Genomic DNA, 26091 nt, shown 5'->3' with positions numbered 1-26091 from the left:
ACTTTTCCACAGAGTGTTTGTTCTAAATCCAGCCATGGGCTGTCTAAAGGGCTTGATTTGATCCATCTTGAAATATACTGTAATCTATTGGCTAAGAAATAGTGATAAAAGTTTGGGAGTTCTAGACCACCATTGCATTTTAGCTTTTGTAAAGTCTTTAAACTTATTCTTGAGGTTTTATTTTTCCACAAAAATTTTGAAATGTTTGAGTCCAGAGATTTAAACCAGGCAACAGAAGGTTTATTAGGGATCAGTGAAAACAAATAATTGATTTTAGGCAAAATCATCATTTTTACTGTGGCAACTCTCCCCATGATAGATATAGGTAGAGAGTTCCAACGTGTGAGATCATCCTCTACTGTTTTTAATAGAGGAATATGATTCAACCGTACCAGGTCTGACAGCCTGGGGGAAAAATTAACACCTAAATATTTAATATTGCCAGATTGTAGTGAGGTGGTCGTGGTGTTCTGAAAATTACAATTTAGAGGTAAAACGTTTGATTTACTCCAATTGATGGAGTAGTCTGATATAGATGAGAACTTATCTATAAGTGTGATTGTTTTTAGAAGAGAAGTTTGTGAGTTCTCAAGGAAAAGTAATACATCATCAGCATAAAGGCTTATCTTATGGTCTGTGTTTTCTGTTTGAATTCCTTTAATATCTACATTTTGTCGGATTGTTGCTGCTAGTGGTTCAATGAAAATGACAAAGAGTGAAGGAGAAAGTGGGCAGCCCTGTCTGGTGCCTCTCTGCAGACTGAAGCTTTGGGAAATAAGATCATTTGTTCTAACACGTGCATTTGGAGAGCTGTATAATGTTCTGATCCAGTTTTTGAAGGATGAACCAAATCCAAATTTGTGTAGAACTGCTAACAGAAATTTCCAATTTACCCTATCAAATGCCTTCTCTGCATCTAAAGAGACAACTGTGGTTTCTAATTTATTAATAGAACAGTAATCTATTATATTTATCAGTCTGCGTGTATTATTGGCAGAGTGCCGACCCTTGATAAAACCTGTTTGGTCTGGATGTATAATAGATGGAGTGATTTTTTCTAACCTTCTGGCAAGGACTTTGCAAATTATTTTAAGGTCTACATTAATCAGAGAGATTGGCCTGTAGCTGGATGGGAGTGTGGGGTCTTTGCCTGGTTTAAGAAGTAGACTAATGTTAGCAGAGTTCATGTTTGGAGAGACCGCATGATTGCTCTGAATCTGAGCCACCATTCTGAGAAAAGAGGGTCTTAGCACAGACCAAAATTCTTTATAAAACTCTGCTGGAAAACCATCTGGGCCTGGGGCTTTATTATTTGGGAGATGCTGTATTGCTTCGTAAAATTCAGATGATGAAAGAGGCGAATCAAGAGTCGCGGCCTGTTCATCATTTAGTTTAGGTAGATTAATGTTATTAAGATATTCTTCAATTTCAGCATCAGATGGATTAATCTGCGATGAGTATAAGGCTTCATAGAAGTCTCTAAAAGAGTTATTTATTTGTTGTGGGTCGTGGGTAATATTACCAGTTGAGTCTTTAATAGAATAAATGGCTGTTTTTTCTTTATTTAGTTTTAACTGGTTAGCCAAAAATTTTCCAGATTTATTTCCATGTTCGAAGTTTTCTAAACGCAACCTCTGCAACATGAATTGTGTCCTTTTATCAATTATTTCATTTAACTCCAGTTTTAGTTTCCTCATGTTGTTAATTATATGTTCTTGTGGTGAAGCAGCATAGGCAGTTTCTAAAGATTTAATTTTCTGTTCTAATTCTAACACAAGTGTTTTTTCTTTATTTTTCTTATGCGAGCAGTAAGATATTATTTTGCCCCTCATTACTGCTTTTCCTGCTTCCCAAAGAACACATGGTGATATTCCAGGTTGATCATTACACAGTAAAAATTCCAGTGTTAATTTAACACCCACAGTGTTAATTTCAACACCGACAAAGTGTCTATATGTGTCCACACTACCTGGTGTTAAAATAACATTTGTGAAAGTGTTAAAAGGTTGACACCCATTTTTTTGTTAAATTAACACCAGACATTGTTTACTATTCAACAATACCAGGTGTCACATTAACATTACAGTGGTGTTGGTGTTAAAACGTAATGTTAAAAGTAACACCAGTATAGTGTTACTCACAAAACAAAATGTGGTGTTAAAAAGGTAAATTATGCACACCACAAGGTGTCAATACAAACCAAATCCAGTGGAAAAATATATAATAAATATTCAAAACATTACACAGAAATGGAAAGTTTAACTTTTATTAAACCCATTTAAATATTAAAGACCTTCAATGCACAGCTCATATAAAACAGCAGCGGGGCACAATATATGTTATTTCATCACTGTCAGCTGAAAACTGCCTGTCGTAAGGCTGATAATATATCAGATCAGAGATACAGATAACAGCAAACACATCATCCACAATCTCTATTCTGAAAGCATTCAGATGATCATCAAAATACTCTGTAATGACTTTAGCAGTCAAAAGAAATGCTTCATCATCCTTGACTATGATGTTAACAATTTTTTGAAAAACAGGCATTTCATTTTCAGTACTTGTACAGACAATCATTCCAATATGGTATTCTGTTCCAAAGTTTTTCACCCATGAAGCTGTGGATACACAAGGCACATTCAACCTGGGGCAAGACCTTAAGACCTCACTGAAATCTAGTTCACTTATTGGGTAATCTTTAAGAGGACCAAACTGAAACCTTTGAAAGTAAAAATTCTCCCAATGAAAAGCCAGCTGCCTCTGGTGCTTCTTTACCAGTGTTTTGGTTATGTTCTTAAAGTTCTTCACAGATTTCTTGAAGAAATTGTGTTTACCTTCAAATCTCATACACCACACATGGATGAGTGGTCCTATTTTTCTGATGCATCTGGGGTAATGAATCATCAGATGATGTTTTGGAATCAGCTTCTTGTCTGTAAATACAGACTTAAAGAGTTTATGATGGTCAGAAATCAAATGCTTTAAGAAATAAGTCATACCATCTGTGATTTTTGGTGAGAACACAATATTGACGATTTGAATCAAGAGAAGAATTACCCTCCAGTAGCTGTTATTCCTATTAATTATATCTCCAAAAATCAAGGGTGTATTGCGTAAGAGGCACCATGACTGAATAGCATTGAGGCCAAGGTCATTGCTACCATCAATTTTGACTGCACTAGGTCTGTTGTTTCTCTCAAGGTATCCATAGTTAAAGCTCTGTATCCTTTCTGAAAGGGTGTTTAAATCTATGGAAGTCCTAACCATGTACTGAAAAAGAAGCTGAAGTTCATACTGCACAACACCTTCCAAAAGGTCATGCATAATATCAACTGCGTAATTGTTTGAACAATGAAAATACTGCAGTGCATTAAGAGGACATTCTCTTTTTACACCAAAAGAATGGACAAGAATGGGATTTTGTGCCACAGCATTGAAATGTTCTGAATAGAGCTCTTTTGTGCGAAAAATTAGGTCTTGGTCATCCTCACTGAATACTGACTGAAGCTTTGTTTTATCAGTTAAACAAAATCGACAACAGTAAGTTGCACTGAACGATTCAACCAAGCCAAAAAGGCTATGCAATGCCAAATTATCACCAGTAACCTGAACAATTGAACCCCTTAATGGTGTATCAGAAAATGGGACCTTAATACCTTCTGTCTCGAGACATTTCAAGTCATTAACAAGAGGCTGCAAGACTGGACCAAAACCGTACTTCTTTAAGTCCTCGGCATGGAAAAGAGAAACTAGATGAATGTTCATCAAAACTGAATTGAGTTTAGCTGGCAAATTTCTTAAAATAAAATAAATACAGCCAAGTTTATGTGAACCCCTTTTGGGTCCCAGTGGATTTGCCGTTTCAAAATCATCGTAATACAGCTGTATTTGGAGTGCATGTTCTTGCTCTGAAAATAATGAGTGATTTCTGAGATAGGAACCATCATTGATGTCTCTATATATCCCATCTTCATGACACTTTACCTGTTGAAAGCAGGTACTGAGTTCTTGGTTGGTGAACAATGAATCAAGAGTTCCTAAAATAGGTACATACATAAATTTGTCATTAACAGGAATTTGACTGTATACACCTGTGGTTTTATCCAAACGTGTATCATAACGTACTCCAAGAACATGCTCTACTGGTTCAACAATTTTCCATTTTTTTTCAAAATACTTTTGCCTCTTTCTTTCAGTGTTAAGGTGTGTGAATGGATTTTCTATGTTCTCAAAACATTCTCTGACTTTGTTTAAGGTTTGTTCATTCACCTCAGATGAAAGACACTTAAGAACGGCATCTTGTGCTTGAATATGAACATCATTAACAACCTCCTCCATTGAACAAGTTAAAGACTGCACAATATTTTCAGAAACTCCAGCTGCTTGAACTTGGGCAATAACAGAGCTACACATATCCATTAACTGCTTCTTTTTAGCATGACTTTGTTGACCAACAGAAGAGCTACTCAATGGGTCATGAGCAGAAACATCATCTGTCTCAACACTATCTGTACCAACATTGCCCTTATAAACAGAATCTGTGGCAAATGTGTCTCCATGTGCTTTCAGCAAGTGCTTCTTGAACCCAGAATACGTGTAAAAAACAGATGAACAGCCATGTTCCCCACATTTCAAACGCAATTTGTGCCCTGGATACAAAGCATGACTAAATTTCAAATGCTGGAAAAGAGTTGAACAATTTCTGTGCTGAACCTTACAAATGTAACATGTTAGCATATTCAAGTGTTGTTAATCCTCACTCTAATTTCCTTGACTCTGGGGCTCTCCTTTGTTGTTGCAACATCAATGCCATAAACCGTTGTTTGGATGAATGTGTAGAAGTTGAGGAGGGTTGCATCATAGGACACAGCAAACACAAAGTGTGCCTTAAACAGTTCATCGAAGGCAGCCACTGCAGTCTGTGCCACACAGGGAATGGGCTTCTGATCCAGGATGATGTAGAATTTCTGTATCCTGCTCTTCTTTTCTCCAACGCAGAGGAGGAAGGGCTGTGCAGATCCAACTTTGGCAAGGAAGGTCGCCATGCTTGTCCCCACCTAAGATTGAGAGACAGCATGTTAGAAATGATTGCTCTTATTCCCTCACAAGCAACAAATTAAGGACATTTTATTATTTGGTTTTTTTTTTTGGGGGGGGGGGGGGGGCACAGTGGTTAGCACTGCTGCCTCAGTTAGAATACCATCTGGAAGGCCTGGGTTTGATTCCACCTTGGCCCAGGCCCCTCCCTCTCTCCCTGTGTGGAGTTTGCATGTTCTCCCCGTGTCTGCGTGGGTTTCCTCCGGGTACTCCGGTTTCCTCCCACAGTCCAAACACATGCACTTACTGGGGTTAGGTTAATTGGAAACTCTAAATTACCCATAGGTGTGAATGTGAGTGTGGATGTTGTCTGTCTCCCTGTTTTGGCCCTGCAACAGGCTGGCGACCTGTACAGGGTGTACCCTGCCTCTCGCCCTATGTCAGCTGGGATAGACTCCAGCCCCTCCCCCCCCGCAACCCTGAATAGGATAAGCAGAAGTGAATGGATGGGTGGATATTTCACTTTTTAAATTTAGTTTTAGAAAAGTGAGACCTATTTACTGTAAGTGAAGCAAAGTAATTCATGCCAAAAACATACCTTCATGAACTTGATAACACGGTCAGCAGCCTCAGGTGCACTAATTTTTCCCTGTCTTTTCCCCTTCGCGGTTGGAGGCAAGAGATGAACCAGCAGGAGAATAGCTGCCAGGTCACTATCCCATTCTAATGAAATAACACACACCATCTTAAGAATCACAGCATGCAAATGCATATGTAGAGAGATCTATTAATACCTACCATAATCACTTGATTCCTCCTGAGTGGACAGAAGGTCATCCAGATGAGCACTCTGTCGAAGGCTTTTGCTGACAGTGGTGACCCTCGGTTTATAGAATGTTGGCCATCTTGCGATGAACTTCCCCGAGATGTCTTCTCCAAAGAGCATGATGAAGTCCTGCTCAATCTAGCACAGAGAAAAAAAATGCCATCACAATCCAATTCAACAAATCAATCAGTTAATTAAATCTGTCTGAGTTTCTTACTAAGCCTGGTGTATCCAAGAATCTTGGGAAGTGATCCAAGATGAGTGATGACTGGTCCAGATCATGAAGCATATTCTGTCTATGCTTAAATGTTGCCTTCATTTTCTCCCTGACAACTTCCTGGTCTGATGAATGTTTCATCATGGACATTGCTTCTTTGCATCCATCACCAAACAGCTGTTCAGATGTTAAGGTCTCCCTCAGAGTTCTCGGACCGCCTTGATGAGCAGACTTGGAGCTCCTCTTGAAGTCACTTGCAGTGTTACGCTGAACTGTTTTCAATCGATAGGCCAGATAGCCCTGTCCACTGAGAGGATCATAGTAATGCTCCTATCACAGAACAGAACAGACAAGACAAACTGTCTATTACATTCCATTCAAAAGGACAATTACAGCTGGGCTGCAACGGTTAATCGACACCCCCCCCCCCCCCCCCCAAAATTAATAAAAGTCCAAACAGATTTGACCCAAGAAGAGAACATTCAGGGTTCCTGCAAATTAATACTCACATAGCCAGTCGGTGAGCCATTATCTTTCAAACTGGGGAAGAGGGTGACAATTCCCAGGGCGTAGGTAATGCGAATGTTGACAGGAGGGACTCTCCTAAAAAACAATTCAATAAAAATATTGCCATTTCACATAGGGATTAAACAAACACACCAACTGTGCAAAGGGTTATGAATAGAAATTATATATTTAATGTATTCAATAAGTAAACTTAAAACCTCTTAAGCCCCTTCTTAGCAATTACAAACTATTTGAATAATCATTATGTTAATTGTTTTTCAAATAATTCTGACATTTCTGTGGATTTCATACATGTATGTGTTTAACTAAGATGAAATTACAGTGCAACCAGTTGAAAAAATAAAGGTTAAATTCCGCCCCCATACAGATGGCTGAGACTTATTGATTACATACCCATGACTTTCAATCATATCCGCCACTAAAATGTTGACAAGTTTCTTTCTTGTTGGATCAGAGAGACTTCTGGTCTTGTTGTACTCTTTTATTACATCTTCTCCCCCTGGTTTTTGGTGCAGAGCTACATAGACAATCTGCAACAGATTTCACATGTCATCCTGCTATGAATTTTAAAAATGGATCAACGTTCTATTTCCAACCTTGAACCAACTCACATTTTTTGCCATCTCACTGTCAGGTGGTCCTTCAACCAGTCGTCTTCTCTGTGCTTTGGTGTTCTCTGTAATCACTGTAGAAGATGAGCTTGCTGAGCTTGGAGACTCGACTGACGAGAATGAGCCATCTTCTGAACTGAAGGAAGCATCTGTGACCTCACTCTGATCAACAGGGGCCACTGTATAAAATTTAGAAACTTCATTAGTAAACAAATTAAAATAACTTTCGCTTTATATATATTTTTAAATGCATTAGAAGTAACACTTGTTTTAATGCTTTTATGTCTTACCAAAGCGCTCAGTGACTACTTTGAAAGATACTGTAGCAGACCTCAGGAGTTCATCAAAAATATCAGCATCCACATCGACTCCAGATGAGTCCTTCAGGTCTACAGAGACTCCACTTGCCAAGTTGAATTTAGCATGAACTGGAAGGGAACAAAAATACTCATCTTAACCTGCTAATTTAAAACATGGTTAGAACTGTAAAGGGACAATCACATTTATAATTAAAATATATTTCAAATAACATTTTCAGACAATGAGCTGCTGGTTAAAATAGTAAATTTTATCATGAAGTGTTGCCTCTATTGTTGAACACAGTTCACCAAAATTTTACATAACCATTTTTATGAACAATAATGAATGAATTATTACTCCAACAAAGCTCATTACTTCAATAAAGAGAGGGGAATTAATAAACAGGCTGGACATGAGGAACACATAGATGGGCCTAAATCTTTCTACTAAGAATTGTTAGACAAATCCACATCTTCTTTTTTGGGCAACATAAATTATCCCTGTCCAAGTTTTGACATGCCATCCTCCAAACCAATAATTATTTATGCAGTGACCACATTTTATCCTTTAGGTCCAACATGCAATTACACTTAGCAGAACCCACCAACATATTTTGAAATTGGTTAAGAGTTGTTCATTTTTCAACTCCATTACATGACTTCCCAGAGTTTATGTCGCAGACTGTTGGCAAAGGCACGGCACTGGTGCTGATTAAAATGCAGATTCCTAAAGGCCAAAAACTATCTTTATGATGGGGAAAGACATTTGAGTTAGAAAAACTAAGCTTGCTTTATTTTATGGCAGCTGCCATATCAACATAATTAGCACTGAACTTACCCTCTTGAATGAATTTCAAGTAATCATAGCAGTCATCTGTCACTGGAACCCGAACCCATTTCTGGACTGCCTGATGCTCCACCTGCACCAGCATTTCTCCAGAACAAAAATGGACACATTCCAAGCTTTGACAACACATTACAGATATTTTAAAGAAGCACTGGTGCTGAAAACTAATGTTTGACTATAGCTTTCTGAACACAAGTAGCGCTGCAACTATGGATTATTTTTGTAATCAAGTATTTTATTGATTACTTCATCCATTAATCAAGTAATCGGATAAGAAATTATTTTTCATATTAACAGTTCATCTGCATATTTTAACTTCCATACTGCTCATTTTTCTCTGTCTCTGTAAGTCTGTAACTGTGTTTACAGGAACAAGCCCTGCTGTTTTGGACTAGAAAAACGTTTCCTTTCAGGCCACCTGAGCTCACCATCTCAGTAATGGCTGCGCAAGTGCAGACAGCACTTAAAACAGCTGCTGAAAATAAAAAAAAAAAAAAAAAAGAAACTAACATTCTCTGCACAGCAAGTACAACGCACATGCGCACACCCACAGCACAGCGCAGTGGGGGCGTGGAAAAACCTGTCAGCGAATATCCACTCCAGTTAAAGGGTCCCTAATGTGAATGAAATGCTCCGCTTACACGGAGACACCTAAGCTGCAGCATTAAAAGGAAACATCGAAGCAACAAATTTGTATCGAAGATTTTTAGGATTATTTGAGTTACTCGAGGAATTGTTGCAGCCCTAAATTTTGCATTAAATGTTCAATTTGTGTATCAAAATACATGAAGGTTGGTATTTACCTTTCATGCTTTGATTTTTTTTTTTTAAATAGAAAGCCTGAAATTTTCCTTTGCTCTTCCCTTTTCCTCTAACTTCTCCCGTTTATGCCGGTTGTCATTTTGATTTCTGTAGCCCACGAAATCAAGTGTGCGCACACCCGTTGTGAATGAAACTGCCCCTGCTCTGTGGTAGATGGCAAATTTTGTTTAAATGATATAAGCGCAAACGGCGATGATAGCGAGCTAGCCCAGACGGAGTCAGCTCCTGTTTGTTAAATGCAATGACAGCAGAGGTCCAAAAGTAAAACTATGAAATCCTCAGCCGTGCGCGAGGGCGCCTCAGCAAGGTTCAGAGCCTGGCGATCAATGGCTAGCTAGCATGGTTTTTGGAGGGAACGTCCCCCACGTCCTCTTGAAGGCTCATTAGCAGTTTGTATTGCTAGCTTTGTAAATGCACACATCGACAATATTTAAGGCCATACCGCCAGACGTGTCATATTTACGCTGTAAAATGACTACTAGAACTGACCAAATATAACATTAGAATTCAAATTTACCGCTCCCTAGATTTGGTAAAATGGCGGGACCTTGAATTTGGTGAACTTTCCATTCAAAATAGGTTAAATATAGTATATTTTTTGATGTCACAAACTAAAAAGCACATTTCTATCAAAACATCAAGTCTGGACATTTAGCTTACCTTTAGGAAGTAATTTTGTCTTCTGCGGGTTAAAAGAAACGGTAATGTCCGACCGAGCGACTGCTGGAAACCGACAGAAAGCAGACGGCACTTTGCAGCCGTAAAGCGAAGGCGTGGCTTAAGCAACACCAACTAATTAACGCTTGAATTTAACAACTTAAATATGTAAGAACTTACACCGGCAGTGTTATTTTACAGCTGTGTGTTGTTAATACAACACCAACACTTTTTATTTAACACTACACCTAAGATTTTAACACTGGCATTTTTACTGTGTGGGAATATTTCTGAAGACAGACCTTTATACAAAAATTGAAACAAAGAGCTAATAAAAGGACAGATTATACATCATACACACAAAATTAGCCAAACTGAACCCCACAACAACCCAAAGGGAACCCAAAGGTCTGAGTTATGGCTCCAAACGCGTGGCCCAAAGGAGCGAGATGCCACAACAGCACCGCAGTTCAAGGAGCTTTTAATAAGACAGAAATGATTCCCTACAAGAATCAAACATAAATAAGGGAGATGGAGGTCCTGCAAAAGCAGAAGAAGAATCTGGATTGGACCGCTTCAGGCATTTCATTTCAAACCGATTTGATAAGCATATTTTCTCCCTCTTAAACCTGTAATTATTACACTGAGGATGACTTATAAACTGAGATCAATATGGAATTTGATGTATGAGCATGCACTGTAACATGGGAGCCAGACAGTATAACTTTTCCAGCAGTCTGTGAGGTATCCTAAAATAAAAAGCCCTCAAACCCTGAAGCAGTGCATCTAAAATGTCCCCATACAGATGATGGTTCAAAAAATTCGGCAAGGTTACGAAACACCTTCCCTCGCTTTCGAAATCCAAACAGTGACTCTGGCGGTTGTAATCTGATCGTATATCACCAACTGAGTGCAGATAAAATCCCTCATATCTGTCACCATCCACTGAACCCTCCAGTGCCAGCCTACCTGGAGACACGGCCGTTGTTCAGCCTGCCTGCGAGAGCTATTTTTCTGACCCCTATAAATTCTGATAGTTTTTGGTATTAATAACTTTCTGGCACAATAAAGACATTTTTTTTTTTTTTTGCTTTGTCCTTTTGTGTGTTCAGATTTTTTATGTAACTGAAACTCGATTGACTAACAATGGTGGGGAGATGGAGATACTCTCTGAAGTGGTTTATTTTTGTTGAGGAGCGAAGAACAGGATGGAGGCATGAGACCGTTTCATCTCTGATTTTGGAGAAAGGAATTTCTGCCCTCCAGATCGTTCCGATAGCTCTTCATGCTGGATGAGCTGTCAGAGAGTTCTGACCTCTGGTTCCCCTTTGCTCTCTGTTCTGGTGTTATGAAATCCCAGCTAGCATGTTGTGCACATGTTTTTCCATATTGCTTGTGCACATTGGACTCTTTGCATTCCTCTAAAGGAATTGAACACCACATGCAGAGAGTGTTACAGCAATGATTGTGTGTCAGTTGTGTGTTCTATGTCTTTAGGTCCCTTGTGAGTTAGTTTTAGTGCACTTTTATCTGTCTTAATGGGAGTGATGTCGGTCACTTGCAGTCAGCACACAGTCTGACGTGGTCTTTTGCTTTCCCCACATTGTACATGCTGCTTGTGCTGTCAGTCAGAGGCTTTGCATGGACCAAAGAAAAACATGAGCTTTGCCACGATATGGTGATTTAAGAGATATTGACTGAGGTTATGTCACTATGGCTACACACTGATCTATGGAAGCACAGTTCAAACGGAGATCCGTTGGTCCGTCTTTGGAAACCTGTGAGTTGCTTCCGATGGCTGCCGGTCACATTGTGCGGCAGCTCCACTGAGATTATGAGTTTGAATGAGAAATGTGAAGTCTAAATCATCATCGGTGACACCCACAACCCTACAGTTTGGAGAAAATCAAAAAGGGTTTGTTTGGAAAGAAATGTCAGTAGCTTTTGATACATGTCAATTATAATACATTTTTTTTTTTTCCTGACTGCCAAGACCTGGGAGGACAATAAAAAAATGGGTTAGGATTGTTGTGACTGCTTCATGCAGAAGATGTCAGAGCTTGATGCCACCGTCTTTTCCTAAGGTAACCAGGTTTAATGTCTGAGTTTACCAGGAAGTCAAAGAGAAAGTAAAAAAAAACAAATGCTCTCAGCAGGACACGAACGTGCACCACCATCCCTCCCATCTCTGAAACAGGGCTGTTATCTCTCACTGCAGCTGGCACACCGGTGCCACGGGGCAGCCTGTGCACAGGGAAGAAACACAGATGGAATCTGATTTAAAAGTACTGCTCCCAGGATGAGTGCATCCTGGGCACGTTTATAACATATAATAAAAGGTGCTGTTCAATTTGATATTTCAGTGCAAGAAAAGAAACATCTAAGAGACACGTTTGAGCTTTTGTAGAGTGAGGTGTAAATGTTGGCTACAGAGAGTGACGGTTGTGTTTATGTGTTTAACTTTTTGATCAGGGCTTCCCTGTAAAACATTATGAGTATAGCAATTTGGTGACTCATGCCTCCAGGGAGAAGTCTAAAGCACACGCAGCAATCAGCAGTGCAGTCAGATCAGCTCTAAACCACCCACTGTCATCTGCACCATACCGAGTCACTGAACTGTAACTTCCTCCTCGTAGCTCCTCTGTGACTGAAGGCTTGAAAGCGATTATTTAGATCAGCCCTTGCTGCTGATATTCAGCCTCAGAGAAATGATTAGTGGGGCCGTTCGGCCTGAAAAAGCTTCTTGGCATGAAATGATTGGGTGTTTACTTGTTTTACTTTTTGTCAAGACAAGTTAGGACAGGTGTGTGACACCTCGCCACAGCCTCCCCTCTGCTGTTATGTCAATATGCTTTCTCTGTTGTCCTCTTTGTGTTGGAGCTCCAGGGAAGTGATTGGTCTATTTACAAAATAGCACAGAGTGTACAGTTCGTGTCTTCGCCAGTGATGTACAAGGCTGTTGTCTCTCCTTAAATGTGTTTGTTACATGGCATTTACTCTCCTTTCTGTCTTTTTCTCTTTTAACAGATGTGAAAACGTTCAAGGAGGTACTTAAGATGGCAGCTTCAGGAGCAATCCTTCTTATTTTCATCACAGTCCTCGTGTCCGTGACGAGATGCGAAGGCAGTTATAGACTAGGAAAAGGCAGCTCTCCTCTGCTGTTTACACACCACTTCTATAACGCTGCCATCAATGAGAACTCTGCCCCGCGGATGTACATTGAGACACATGTGAAGATGGGCATTGAAGTGACAGATCCAAGCTGGGACATCAAATATAACATCATCTCAGGTGACGATGACAGCTTTTTCCAAGCAGAAGCGGTCAAAGTTGGGGATTTCTGCTTTCTCAGGATCAAAACGCGCAGCAGTAACTCGGCTCTCCTCAACAGGGAGGTCAGGGACTCTTACACTCTCACTGTGGAAGCAAAGGAAAGCACTTCTGGCTTCCAGGCAATGACGAAGGTCTTTGTCCAGGTGCTCGATACCAACGACTTAAAGCCTCTTTTCTACCCGGCATCATACAACGTGGCCATCAGGGAGGATGCTCCACTAAAGTCAAGTGTCACCAAAGTTAGCGCTACAGATGCCGACATTGGGAGCAACGCCGAGTTTTATTACTCTTTCACCAGCAGAGCTCATCCGTTTGTCGTTGACCCTTTCACGGGCACAGTCAGCCTCATCAAGAGGCTCAATCACACTCGCACACAGCAGTACGACCTCACTGTGTTAGCAGAGGACAGGACAAAAAAGATATCAGGTGTTCAGAAGTTTGGGAATGTTGCCAGGGTCACAGTAAACATACAGAAGATGCCTATGGCATCTCCAGTTATCACACCACCCCCTGAAGCTACAGTGTCTGCAGATGGAAAAATAAATATTAATGTCCATGTGGAGGAAGGCGTTAAGCCAGTGGAAGCCCTTAATATTGTTGGAGGGGATCCCCACAAGTGGTTTGAGGTAATCCCCTCCGGTGTGCAGGGCAGTGACTTCCAAGTGATCTCTACAAAGAGGATTATCTGGTCTCAAACTCCTTTTGGGTTGAATCTTTCCCTGCAAGCTAAAGACAGGAGCTTGCCAAGTTTGCTCTCTCCAGTCACACTAATCCACATTCGGCCTATCATTACAGCCCGCTGGCATTTTTGGAGGACACCTACATTGTGACTCTGAGTGAGTTTTCACCCCCTAAGACTCACGTACTTAAGCTTTCTGTCAACTCAGGGCCCTTTAACGTTACCTTTAGCATCAAGAACAATCCAGACAGTTCTAGCTTTAAGATAAATCCTAAAACTGGGATTATAGTAACAACTGTGAAATTTGACTATGAGAGGAAAGATCGATATGAGTTTGATGTAATGGCCAATCACGGTGAAGCTGAGACTCACGTCGTGGTGGAGATAATGGATGAAAATGATAACAGCCCACAGTTTACACAGACGTCCTATCAGGCCACACTGGATGAAAACACGCCTGTTGGCAGCAGCGTGTTGAAAGTAGCAGCTTCAGACAAAGATAAAGGCAAAAATGGCTTTGTGACTTACGCTATTGCAAATTCAGGCCCTCTGCCTTTTACAATAGATCCGTTCACTGGCATCATCTCCACCTCCGAACATTTGGACTATGAGCTGATGAAACGGCGGTATCACCTGAGAGTGTGGGCATCTGACAGCGGCAGCCCCTTCAGTCAGGTCAGTGAAAGCCCCGTGACGATAACTCTGAACAACATCAACGATAACATCCCTCTGTTTGAGCAGGTGGGCTGCAACGTTACTGTACCTTTGGATCTGCCTGTAGGACACACAGTTGCGGCACTGTCAGCTATTGATTTAGATGAGCTGCAGCAGCTGAGGTATGTCATCGAGTCAGGGAATGAGCTCCAAGTGTTCGGGATCGACTCTGTGTCCGGAGCTATCACTCTTAAACAACCTATCCCCCTGCTGGCAGGTTCGTTCACTCTGAGAGTCGCAGCCACTGATGGAAAGCATCACTCGGAGGCGTCAGTTGTCAGGATAACCGTTACCAACCGAGGTGATGATGCAACGCTGCACTGCCAGGAAACGGGCATTGCCAAACAGATCACGGACAAACTGATAGAGTCAATCAAACCCATTTTAATCAATCAGGAGGAAGATACATTCTCAGATATGTACATCACCAACCGACATTCTCCAAAGTTTGACACAAGCATTCCTAGTTCGATCGATCTCGCTGAGAACCATCCCTTAAATTCCACCATTGTTCAGTTCAAAGCAACGGACAGTGACTCTGGGTTCAACAGTAAGCTTGTGTACGCCATATCGAGTGGAAATGAAGATGGCTGTTTCTCCATTGACACATTCTCTGGTGACCTTCAGTTAATTTGCCCACTGGACAGAGAGAGTAAGGAGTTCTATATTTTGAACATCACTGTTTACGACTTGGGGACACCACAAACTTCTGCTTGGAAATTCATTGCCGTCAATGTCATGGACGTCAATGACAACCCACCTGTTTTCGATCAGCCCAGGTATGTGATCCACGTGCCTGAAAACCAAGAGGTGGACTCGGTTATTTTTACAGCTCGCGCAGTAGACCTGGACTCAGATACAAGCGGTGCAGTCCAGTACTCCCTCCTGACGTCTACTGACATGTTCACGATTGATAAATCACTGGAGAGCTGACTGTGACGGGCAGACTGGATCGAGAAAGCTCACCCAGGCATGATCTCCTCATCGAAGCGAGAGACCAGGCTAAACTCGGCCCTCAGCTGCTCTCCACTGTTGACTTGATGGTGATTTTGCAGGATATAAATGACAACCCGCCTAAATTTGTGCCCAAAGTGTGCAAAATAAAAGTTCCAGAAGATGTTCCTGTAGGCACGCTGCTCATCTGGCTGGAGAGTGTTGACTTAGATCTGGGCAGTGGAGGCCTCGTTACCTATAACCTCAAAAACACAGAGAGCGGGATCTTCCATCTCGACTCCTCCACAGGCGCCCTCACCCTCGAGAGAGAGCTGGACTTTGAGAGGCGGCCATCGTACAACCTCACAGTCCGAGCCGTTGACCACGGCCTCCCTCGATCCCTGTCATCGTCCTGCTTTGTGGAGATTGAGGTTCTAGATGTCAATGAGAACCTCCACCGGCCAGTGTTCTCAGAGTTTGTCTATGAAGCTCTGGTGATGGAGGATGCGGTGATAGGGACGTCTGTAGTGACTCTGACCGCTTCAGACAAGGACCTGGGCAGAGATGGTGTTGTCAGGTACCACATCCATGATGGTTCTGGCTTAGGAGTGTTCATCATTGATGAGGAAACAGGTAACTAACACCTGGTGATTGTAGTTTATCTTTTTGTGTGCTGTCTTTTTTGTGGTCATTTTCAGTTCAGTGTGGAGACTGACAGTGCTGTTTTATCTTAGTTTAGTTTAACAAAAAGACTGTAAAAAGACCCTTGCTGTCTCCAGAGGCTGCACCTCTGAAGCTCACTTATTAACACACTAGGTTTTACTTGTTAAAATCATATACAATCAAAGTGTAGAAGATAAAAATCCATTTTACATGGAGTTTATGCCCCCCATGTGCTGTGACCCTGAACAGCTACTAAATGAAGCTTGCAGTGAAACGGCTGTGCTTCCTCAGTTCCCTGTAGAAAGGTCAAAGGTCAAAACTGGGTGTGCTTTGTAAACAGTAATTAACACTGCAGTGTAAATTAAATGCTACAAATGATTTGCAGCACAGTGTTGCGTGGTAACATTTTTCTTTTCCACCACTGTGACACGCCTGAAACTCGTTGCCACTGTAGATCTTTCCTCATACACTTTCCCTGATAAAGTGGGACATGTACATGCTTGTAGAAGCAGTTCTTCCTCTGAGGTGGTTAAAGTAGTTTGTATATTTTTCCATCAGCATATCCTTTGCAGAGGATATCCTGTGACCTTGCAGCATATCGCAGTGCGTTTCATTAGCCTGCTTCTGCACACAAGGCTCAGATAAAATCAGGCTGAATGGAGGTCACTGTGGAGTTGCACTGTAACACCCCCAGGGTATCCAAATTTAAACAGCTTCTCCAGGCCACCACCCAGAGAAGTACATTTCCAATGTGTTCAGGCCCTGCAGTGTCCCTGCGTGGGCCTCTTCTTTAAGCTAACACAAATATGTGACACATTTGGCTGAGCAGGGAGTTATTTAAAATGTCCCAACCCACCTCTGGGCTCCTGTCCAGATTATTTTTTAAAATGCAAACAGGCACCTTAAGCTCAGTGAAAGCCCCAGTGGCTTCCTCCCAGGCTGTTACAGTTATAAAGCATGAAGAGATTATACTGATAAATGATTCGTTCCCAAGGCAGGGCAGCATGTTCAGAACATGGAAATACCAGTGTAGAGTTCATACGTGAAAACAATGATTTATATGCACCTTTTGTGTGTCTCAGGGGTGATCCGTACGACAGAGACGCTGGACCGCGAGACAGCACCTCGTTACTGGCTGTCTGTCTATGCCACTGATCTGGGGACCGAGCCTCTGATCTCCTGGACTCACGTCTACATCGAGGTCCTGGACGTTAACGACAACGCTCCTGAACTTTCTCAGCCGATGTATTTCGCATTTGTCCCAGAGAACGTGGATATGGTCAAGTCCATCATCCAGGTGTCGGCGACAGATGTGGACACGTTGTCTGAGGGGAAGTGTTCGTTCCAGATCCTGGAATCTCATCAAATGTACTTCAACATAGATCCTAAGACAGGTAAATACACTTTTTACAAGTTCAAATCAAAGATTAATCAAAGGATACCTTAACGAGCTTTATACAGGCCACAGTAAGTCTTCCTGGCTCTGAAGGGATCTTTCTAACATGCTGATATCACGTGATTTATCTGAATTAACAATTTAACACCAAAGTCCATGTTATTGTCTGGAAACGCAGTGGCTTTTAAATGAGCATTTACATGGATAATCCATGCAGGTGCACTGAGGGATGGTAAGAGTCCAGGCTGAGAGCTTGAACCTCACTGAGAACTTTAACCCTGTAAAGCCTGAACATGAAATAATTGCCAAAAAAAAATCAGATTTTCAAAAACTGGAGTGTTAAGCAGTCATCTTAGTGGCAGTGGCACAGTGGGTAGGCGCTTGCCTTGCAGCCGGAGGGTTGCCCGTTCGAGCCCCTGACCCTGCGCTGCGTTGTGTCATTGGGCAAGACACTTAAACCACATTGCCTAACGGTAGCGCCGGTCTCTGGCTGCATGACCACAGATGCTCATCTCTGGAAAGATCATTTCGTTGTGTGCGCAATGACAATATGTTAATAATAATGCATTAGTCTTATATAGCGCCTTTCTAGACACCCAAAGGCGCTTTACAATTTCATGCACTATTCATACCTGGTGGTGGTGGTAAGCTACTAATATAGCCACAGCTGCCCTGGGGCAGTCTGACAGAGGTGTGGCTGCCAATTTGCGCCCCCTCTGACCACCAAACACACAACCACATTCACACTTGGGCAATGTGGGTTAAGTGTCTTGCCCAGGGACACAATGACAGCATGCGCTCAGGCGGGTACTCAAACCAGCAACCCTCCGGTTGCAAGGTGAGCACCTGCCCACTGCCACCTGCAAGTTAGTTGAATCTAACATCTAAATTAAACCTTCTTACAAAAAAGAAAGTAAATATAAATTTGCATATATGAGTTTTAATTAGTATCATATTTGCTATTTTTTTAAATTTATTGCTTAAAATGTGTTGCCTAATCTATTTAGATTTTTGTGGGGAAAAATGACACTGATGATGTAGAGGTCTCAAAAACTCACAAAAACTCATTGATCAAATAGGATACACTTGGCCTTTCAGTCAGTTTATCTTTTCCATCCAGTCATTTTCTTCCAGTTATCCAGGTCAGGGTCCCGTGGGTCGCAGGGTCTCAGCAATCAGAGGGTAAATAATTCCTATATAGCAATTTTCTACGCTAGCTGAGCATCTGTGTCTGTGGCTCAGGAGGTAGAGCCGGTCACCTACTCATATGAAGGTTGGTGGTTTGATTACAGGCTGCGTGCCGAAATATCCTTGGGCAAGATATCGAACCCCAAGTTGTTCTCTAACACAAGCGTTGGAGTATGAACGTGCGTGAATGGCTGAATGGAAATGTGCTGTATAAGCACTTTAAGTGCTCAACTAGATTAGAAAAGTGCTATAGAAGAACTAGTCCAGTTACCATCAGACCAGTTTTCCCTCACAGTTTCATATATTCAGCTCATCCCTGAATCGTGTAACTGAATCTTTTAGTGAGCAGTGAATGAGCAGGCAGACATACAGTAACTCTGGGATGTAATTGGATCGAGTTGCTCAGTGTCGTTCTGGTATTTCACCAGCAGCTCGAGCAGAAAAAGAGGCTCCGTGCTCCGATTGTGATTGATTTACGTCTTTGTTCAAACTCCCCTTGTGTTTAAAGAACATCTGGCAAACCTCTGTTGCAGTGTTTGGTATATCTGTACATGTTGCCATGGTCGTGTGGCAGATTTACATTTTGATTGGTGGGTTTGACTGCAGTTGTAAAAAGCTAACAGTGATATTTCCCGCAGCAAGGAGGGGGTATTGAAAGATGGTTGATTTCCCTTAATGCAGTTTTGCAAACATGAGCTGCAGAAGCTAGGTGTGCTGCATGGAGGTCACGATATACCTCCATAATAACAAGCTCCTCGAGAGTTACGCTAAAACTCAGTCACATGTGACGTGAAGAAAAAAACCAACAAAAAAAGAAAATGTCTGCATGGCAGGAAAAACGATGAAGCCTGAACATCTCTGTCTTCATCGCTGACAGTTGACCTTTGAAGTTGAAGTTGTAGCTGAAATGAGCGTCACATTAGGTGTGATGCTACAAGCCGCTACAAGCCCTGTCCCTGTCCTCAAATATCCTGTGCTGTTTGTCCAGGCCCGAGGCCAGAATACCGAGGGATTACTGAGAGACGTCACGCAGGCGCAGAGGGGGGAGGTGCTCTGCCAGCTGAAGTGTGTCTCATTCAAACAAGCATTTTTGTGTAAATGCAGGTGTATTTGTTATCCATTTATTCATGCATAGAAGCAGAGGATGAAATGTGTTGGGTTGAAAAGGGTTATTGTGCCTTTGTGTTCCTTTTGTATTTCAGGCTGAGGTCAGCTGAGCGACACTGACCTAAATTCTTGCAGAAAAGTTTTTTCTGAGCACCAAACTGTAGCGCTAAAATAAAAAATAGAGATTAAAGCAGTGGCTAAGTACTAAAAGCTGTAGTTCCTCTGCGATCCAGTAGAGGCACCACAGTGAACCAGTCCCCATAGACATTTCACTGTGCCACTTCCTTTTCAGAGGCAGTGGCACAGTGGGTAGGCGCTTGCCTTGCAGCTGGAGGGTTGCTGGTTCAAGCCCCTATCCCTGTGCTGCGTTGTGTCCTTGGGCAAGACACTTAAACCACATTGCCTAACGGTAGCACCAGTCTCTGGCTGCATGACCGCAGATGCTCGTCTCTGGATGAGTGATCTGGAACGAGCATTTCGTTGTGTGCACAATGACAATGAGATGAATCTGATCCAAGTTAATAGGCTCCCATGTTTACAGCCTGACACAGAAACTGCTTTGGTCTCTGTAACTAATCTCCCCCTTCATGTCCAAAAATTCAGTGTTTTAATAACTCACCTGCTTAAATAAAGTTTGCATCATTAGGGGTGTGGCCTCTCTGACTGACAAGTGGATGGCAACGTAGGCGGCTGCAGCTGCTAGCTGTCTACTAGGCTTCCCCTACAGCTAACTGGAGTCCCTGAGCTGGACCTCTGGACCGTGTTTGTGCTGTTGGAGCCTGTTGGAGCATTTTTAACGTGATTATCTGACCAATAATTTGGCTGCTGGGCTTCATTGGACTAACAGTCCATCCAAGAAGGCGGAACTCTTGCCAATAGCTTTAACGCTCCACTTTCTCGGCCAAATATGGTCACTTTTGGCTTCAAAAAAACAAATTTAAAAAAAGATTTTGTGGGGAAGAGCTGCAGGAATTATTGTAGTTCTCATCAATGGGAAATTTTCAGCATAAAAATATAATACACAGTATATGACCCATCCCCTCTGCACAAATGCTGTTAGTGGCCTGTAGAGCTCTGGCCTCAGCTCCTTCCAACACGTTTGGGATGAACCAGAATCTAACTGGGAGCTCATCTTCCACCTCTAGTGCTCACTCACACTTCTGGCAGTATGGGAGAGAATCCCTTCAGCTGTCTCAGACCTTTTACCTGAAGATGGTGAACTAAACTGTCCTGAAAATCCTTTGAAAACAAAGAATAATAGAGCTATCTTGTACCAGCTTACATAGATTAGAAAACCTGTGTAAGGGGAGGGAGCTCGTGTTACCTGGAACATGCTGTTGAGGACAGATCTTTAGAACATGACCCACCTTGCCTTATATCTTACAAATGAACCTCCTATTAGTAACGTGAGGTGAAACCTGTCATGCCTTGACAGGATGAAAGTGACTCATGTCTGTAAGCTGGTTTTTCACTTATATTCTTCCAACCTGGACGTTATACGCCGCAGCACTGCGTCTGATTCAGCTGAGAAGAATCAGGAAGGATTCCTGCTTTAATGGATAAATGCAAATGAAATCTTGTCGTTTGCATTTTGAGAAAAATCTAAGCTGCTCTATTACAAGTTGTTTGTTGACAAGGCCGGGCAAGTCTGGAATGTGCCCACTTCATTAGCATTTTGCAACAGCAAATTCCTCAAAAGGCTGCAGGGTGTTTTTGATCCTTAAACTGATATGATATGAGAATTCTGCTGTTTGCCTCTATTTTCATTTTTCATACTTAAGATTCACAAATCACTCACCAGGAGTGTATATGTCACAAGTCAGGGTGACTTTCCTACTCATGACAAATCATGAGGGTCCAAAACAGAGCAAATTGTTCCAAATATCCTTTTACATGAAGTCAGTAGGTCACATTATTGTCTCAGGTAACACGTTCTCAATCCCGGAGCCTCCCATTGCTGAATTATTACGTTTAACGAGGTGAGTATGATAGATGGTATAAAAGAAAGATGTAGCAATATGATTTCATCCACGGGTTTTTGAAGCCTTAATGTGTTTTGGCCTCTACCATGTTGGTTTTGGGGAGTCAGAAGTGACTGTATGTGGACAATGGGGTGGAGTGAGTCATCACTGACTTTGTTATCGGTCTGCATCCACAGACTGTATGGGACCATCACACAGACACAGGTACATGCTAACGAGTGCCCAGAAACATCCAGTTAAAATCCCAGAATTTCCCTCAGTAAACTGGAGCTCGCCTCCTTGGACGGTCTGTTAGTCCAATGAAACCACAGCAGATAATTGCATTAAAAATGCTCCAAAAGGCTCCAACAGCACAAACACAGCCCAGAGGTCCAGCTCAGGGACTCTAGTTAGCTGAGGGGAAACGTAGCAGACAGCTAGCAGTACCACAATAAAACCTCATTTTGTGCCTGTTTAAGTTCAGGTTGACACTTGGTCAGTTTGTGAAGCAAATCTTTCTGCTGCAGTCTGTGCGCAGCTTTGATGTTTACAACGTTTAAAATCCTCTAAATGATTCATTCTGAGTCTGAATGCATCTCGAGACCATACAGATCACAGTAAAACCCTCAGAGCGCCCGTTGGCCCAATAATGACCTTCTCTTTCAGGCCTGATGCTGAACACTCGGGTGGAGATGTTTCAAGCTATTTGCTGTTACAGGCAGTGATAATGGCCTCTTTTTTTTTTTTCCTTTTTGACTCACTGGTATTTCTGAAATGATTCACACAAATTTGGGATCTTTCTCTTTAAAAATGACTGAAATAAGATGTCACTGAAAAAGAAGAGGAGTGAAATGTGAAGTGAATCCTGTGAAAACGAGAAGGAAACAACCAAACTGGCCTGTGAGGTGGTGGACAGCTCTGTTTATCTTCACACGGTTTTGACAGGCGTCCTGGACGGCTGAGTGAAAACAGGCGGCAGGGAGAGATCGGAGTTCAGCTACGATTCCCGCGTCTGCACTAATGACAGAAACACACTTTCTAATGTGCCCCACCTGTCCCAGGGATGCCCTCCCAGCAGGGCTTGTTTGCTCTGTCATAAAAGGACTCAATGACCCTCAGCGGGGGTTTCCTTTGCTCCACTTACGACCCCCTCCTTGATCTACATCTCCCACACCTCCTCATTTGTGCCTCAGTCCTAACAAACAAACTGAGCTCTTTGTCTGACATGTTTTCCTTTGCAGAAAGTCTCAGTCCTGCTCATGGAACCATCAGGCACTGCTGAAGGTTTTAGACTTTGAATAATGTTGGTTCAGCTGTGCCAGCACACAAAATATAATTCATCTGGAGTGGCTGTATAAAGAGAAATGCCATTTTTCCTGCTTTATTTTTCTTGCTTGTGTAATGGAGATGCATGTTGAGTGAGTTTGTGGTGCCTAAACGATCCTGATGCTTTGCCTGAGGCAGCAGCTTGTTCCATTATCCAATTTATGCGATGAAAATATAACTGGAAACAGACTGTTCATTTTTAAAGTAAAAGCTGTGTCTTTAAAACTTTGTGGCTAAAGTTAGGGTTACTTTGATTCATGTATTTATGTTCTTCAAGTTCTTTATTTAATAAAGAATCTTTTGTTACTTTGAGAGAACATTGAACGCTGTGGTGCAAGGAGTTGATTAAATATTGAATATTGATTTCTATTGCAATGGTAAACTAGTCTACAGGCTCACAGCTGAGCAAAACAGATATTATTAATATTATTAGGTGATATCAAGTTATGATAAAGTCAGAGAGGCGATGCTGAGATGGTTTGGACATGTGCAGAGGAGGGAGAGAGGATATACTGGACACAGGATACTAAAGATGGAGCTGCCAGGCAGGAGGAGAAGAGGAACTCCTCAGAGGAGGTTCATGGATGCAGTGAAGGAGGACATGCAGACGGCTGGTGTGACAGAGGAGGATGCTGGGATAGAGTGAGATGGAGGCAGATGGTCTGCTGTGGTGACCCCTGAACGGAGCAGCTGAAAGAAAAAGAAGAAGCAGGGGAAGAAGAGGTGATACCAGTGGAAGCATCACTTGCTATTTAAGCTAAAGCAGGTGTACTGCTCAGAACTACATTTGAACTTGGGTTATTTATGCTGGGTTGGGACACTCCACTGCAATAAGATGGTGGGTCAGATGGCCAATTTATTGATTTATTTTAAAATACAGCATTCATGGGAAGGACTCTCCACACATGCTTAGAACAAATCATGTTTCCTGTACAAGTCAAGGACTAACAGGAAGTAAGAGTAAGTGTGCAGTTTCCATGTGACAAAGTTTAATGGGCAGAGATGGTTTCCAAAGCTTACAGGAGCGTCCGAGAAAACGTTCTGCTGAAGATTACCTGCAGATTATGAGCTCAGTATGCTTCTTTATCACATCTCATCTCCAGACTGCTGCCAGTTTTATAACTTTTAAACACAAATAATTCAAGAGTGATTCCCAGTTTACAAGATTTTAGAGTAAAGGTAAAAAAAAAAAAAGAAGAAAACCAGGCATCTATGTTTTCTGTCTGAGTGCAACATGACAAAAACCTTCATTAGAAACTGTGTGACAGATGCACCAACTGTACTTCTCACCATCAGAGAGGCCCAATCAGGGCTTCCAGAAACCCTTTCACAATGTTTTCATGCAGAGGTTCATCAGTGCATTTAAGCTCAGATGAGCTGTTAATTACACCACGGTAAAGCAGCTGGGACACACAGGCCGGCGTGCTGAGAAGCTGCTCAGTCATTTCACTGAATCTTTGGAGGCATCTGATTGGCTGTTTGGCTCTCAGTGACCCTTACTCCCACTGATGAGGCAGTGTTGTGTTCTGAGTGTGTAAGGCAGCCTCAAGCATGTATTTCCAGCTGTGGAGCAGCTCTGCATGGTTAATTGTTCGGAATATTAGTTTTGTCTTTTTTCTTTTCCGCTGATATCATGTGGCCCGTCTCTAATAAAGTGTCCCTTCACTTTATGCATTTTACCTACTAGTGTCCACCTTTGACGGTATCAATATCGATAGCTCCGGTTGTTGTGAGAAAATAACTGGGTGTACTCCACCTCTCGCCCTGTGACCTTGGTATGGCTAAGTGGATGGAAGTGGATGGATGGTTCTTTAATGTCTTCTGGACATTAAACAGTGTGACAAAGACGGATGCTACCACACTGTCTTTATTTAAAGGAACAGAAAACAGAAGGAAGCTCTGACCTCCACGCAGGAGACGGTCACAGTGATCTTTGCTGCTGCTGTCAAAGCTGGCTTCTCTCTGCTTCACAGACTTTACTAATATTATTCATGCCTTCATTTTTTCTCTGTTTGACTTCTGTATCAGCTTTTATTCAGGTGTCAGTCTGCACCTGCTCGGTCGCCTCGTTTTTGCCGTTTGTTTTGAAGTCCTTACATTTGTTGAGCACCTCTCTCTCCGACCTCCGGACTCTGCACAGATCGCTGAGTTTGTCCCAAAGTTCAGATTAAAAATTATACAGAACAAACTCGTTTTTATTCATTGAATTAGAACCAGGAAGCAGTGACGACTGCGCTTTACTTTTTGCTGTATATGTTATTTACGTTGTATTATTTACAGTTTCATTGTTTTATTATCCTCTGATTCCTTTGGCTGTGACTCTGGACCATGCCTGCTGTTTTTAACATGCTTATAAGTGTTTCTGCTCCACTGCACAGACTTATGGACACACACACAGATATTATTGTGTAAAATGATGACTGAGGCAGTGTTTTGTGTGTGGGTGTGTGTGTGTGTGTGTGTGGGTGTGTGTGTGTGTGTGTGGTGTGTGTTTGCAGGTGTTATCAGCACCGTCTCAGCTTTGGATCGGGAGGATAAACCGGAGCACAGCATTGAGGTGAGACTCTGATAAACAACATTTTCTCTTCCTGTCGGATTGATGCCGGAACAGGACAAACAAATCCGGCTCTTCTGTGAATCACTGGGGTCTCCATAAATCCATAAGAACGCACAACAATACTCACACAAAACATGATGGGGTCATTTAATCTGCTGCAGAGTGAACGTCAGAGTCTCTGAGCAGAGGAAACAAAAATCATTCCAACAGAAAAGTTCCCTGGATTGGAAGTTTTTTATTTGCCATAATTTCAGCGCTGAGTGTTGACCTGTGAGTCAGACCTCTTACACACAGCGAGTTTGTGGACCACTGCAGGACTTTTGAGGAATGTATCAGGCAAACAAAGAGATGTGGAAAAGTTTGAGGAGTTTTTGCCTCAGAGAGTCA

At 42.1% G+C, this 26091-nt stretch overlaps 2 protein-coding genes across 3 annotated transcripts; one reads left to right on the top strand and one right to left on the bottom strand.

The window, feature by feature from the left end:
• Window positions 1–2252: 2252 nt before the first annotated feature.
• Window positions 2253–10075, bottom strand: LOC115776565 (uncharacterized). 2 transcript variants are annotated; one of them, XM_030724288.1, is made up of 10 exons: window positions 9851–10075; window positions 8360–8455; window positions 7513–7650; window positions 7223–7401; window positions 7005–7141; window positions 6593–6686; window positions 6084–6413; window positions 5839–6004; window positions 5639–5763; window positions 2253–5060 (listed from the first exon to the last, which is right to left on the bottom strand). In XM_030724288.1, exons 2-10 carry the CDS (start codon window positions 8451–8453, stop codon window positions 4743–4745), a joined length of 1581 nt encoding a protein of 526 aa, XP_030580148.1. In that variant the 5' UTR covers window positions 8454–8455; window positions 9851–10075; the 3' UTR covers window positions 2253–4742. The 2 variants fall into 2 exon arrangements, with proteins under 2 accessions (XP_030580148.1, XP_030580147.1); XM_030724287.1 differs by lacking the exon at window positions 9851–10075 and having other exon boundaries at window positions 8360–8859.
• Window positions 10076–12887: 2812 nt separating this feature from the next.
• Window positions 12888–15488, top strand: LOC115776543 (protocadherin Fat 2-like; the record flags this gene model as incomplete). The annotated part of the gene is made up of 2 exons (XM_030724258.1): window positions 12888–13947; window positions 13980–15488. Coding segments are annotated over exons 1-2 (2553 nt in total), but the record flags the coding sequence as incomplete, so codon positions are not given.
• Between the last annotated feature and the right edge of the window lie 10603 nt (window positions 15489–26091).

Source organism: Archocentrus centrarchus, unplaced genomic scaffold, assembly GCF_007364275.1.
Source record: "Archocentrus centrarchus isolate MPI-CPG fArcCen1 unplaced genomic scaffold, fArcCen1 scaffold_33_ctg1, whole genome shotgun sequence".
NCBI lineage: Eukaryota > Metazoa > Chordata > Actinopteri > Cichliformes > Cichlidae > Archocentrus > Archocentrus centrarchus.
The sequence above is the reverse complement of the archived record's forward strand: the minus strand, read 5'-3'. Positions and strand labels throughout refer to the sequence as shown.

Coding starts and splice junctions, on each gene's coding strand:
- LOC115776565 (XM_030724287.1), bottom strand. CDS start 8,498: ATGTGTTGTCAAAGCTTGGAATGTGTCCATTTTTGTTCTGGAGAAATG. Junction 6,687..7,004: donor GATATGATTGAAAGTCATGG/GTATGTAATCAA, acceptor ATTGTTTTTTAG/GAGAGTCCCTCCTGTCAACA. Junction 5,764..5,838: donor GGAGGAATCAAGTGATTATG/GTAGGTATTAAT, acceptor TTATTTCATTAG/AATGGGATAGTGACCTGGCA.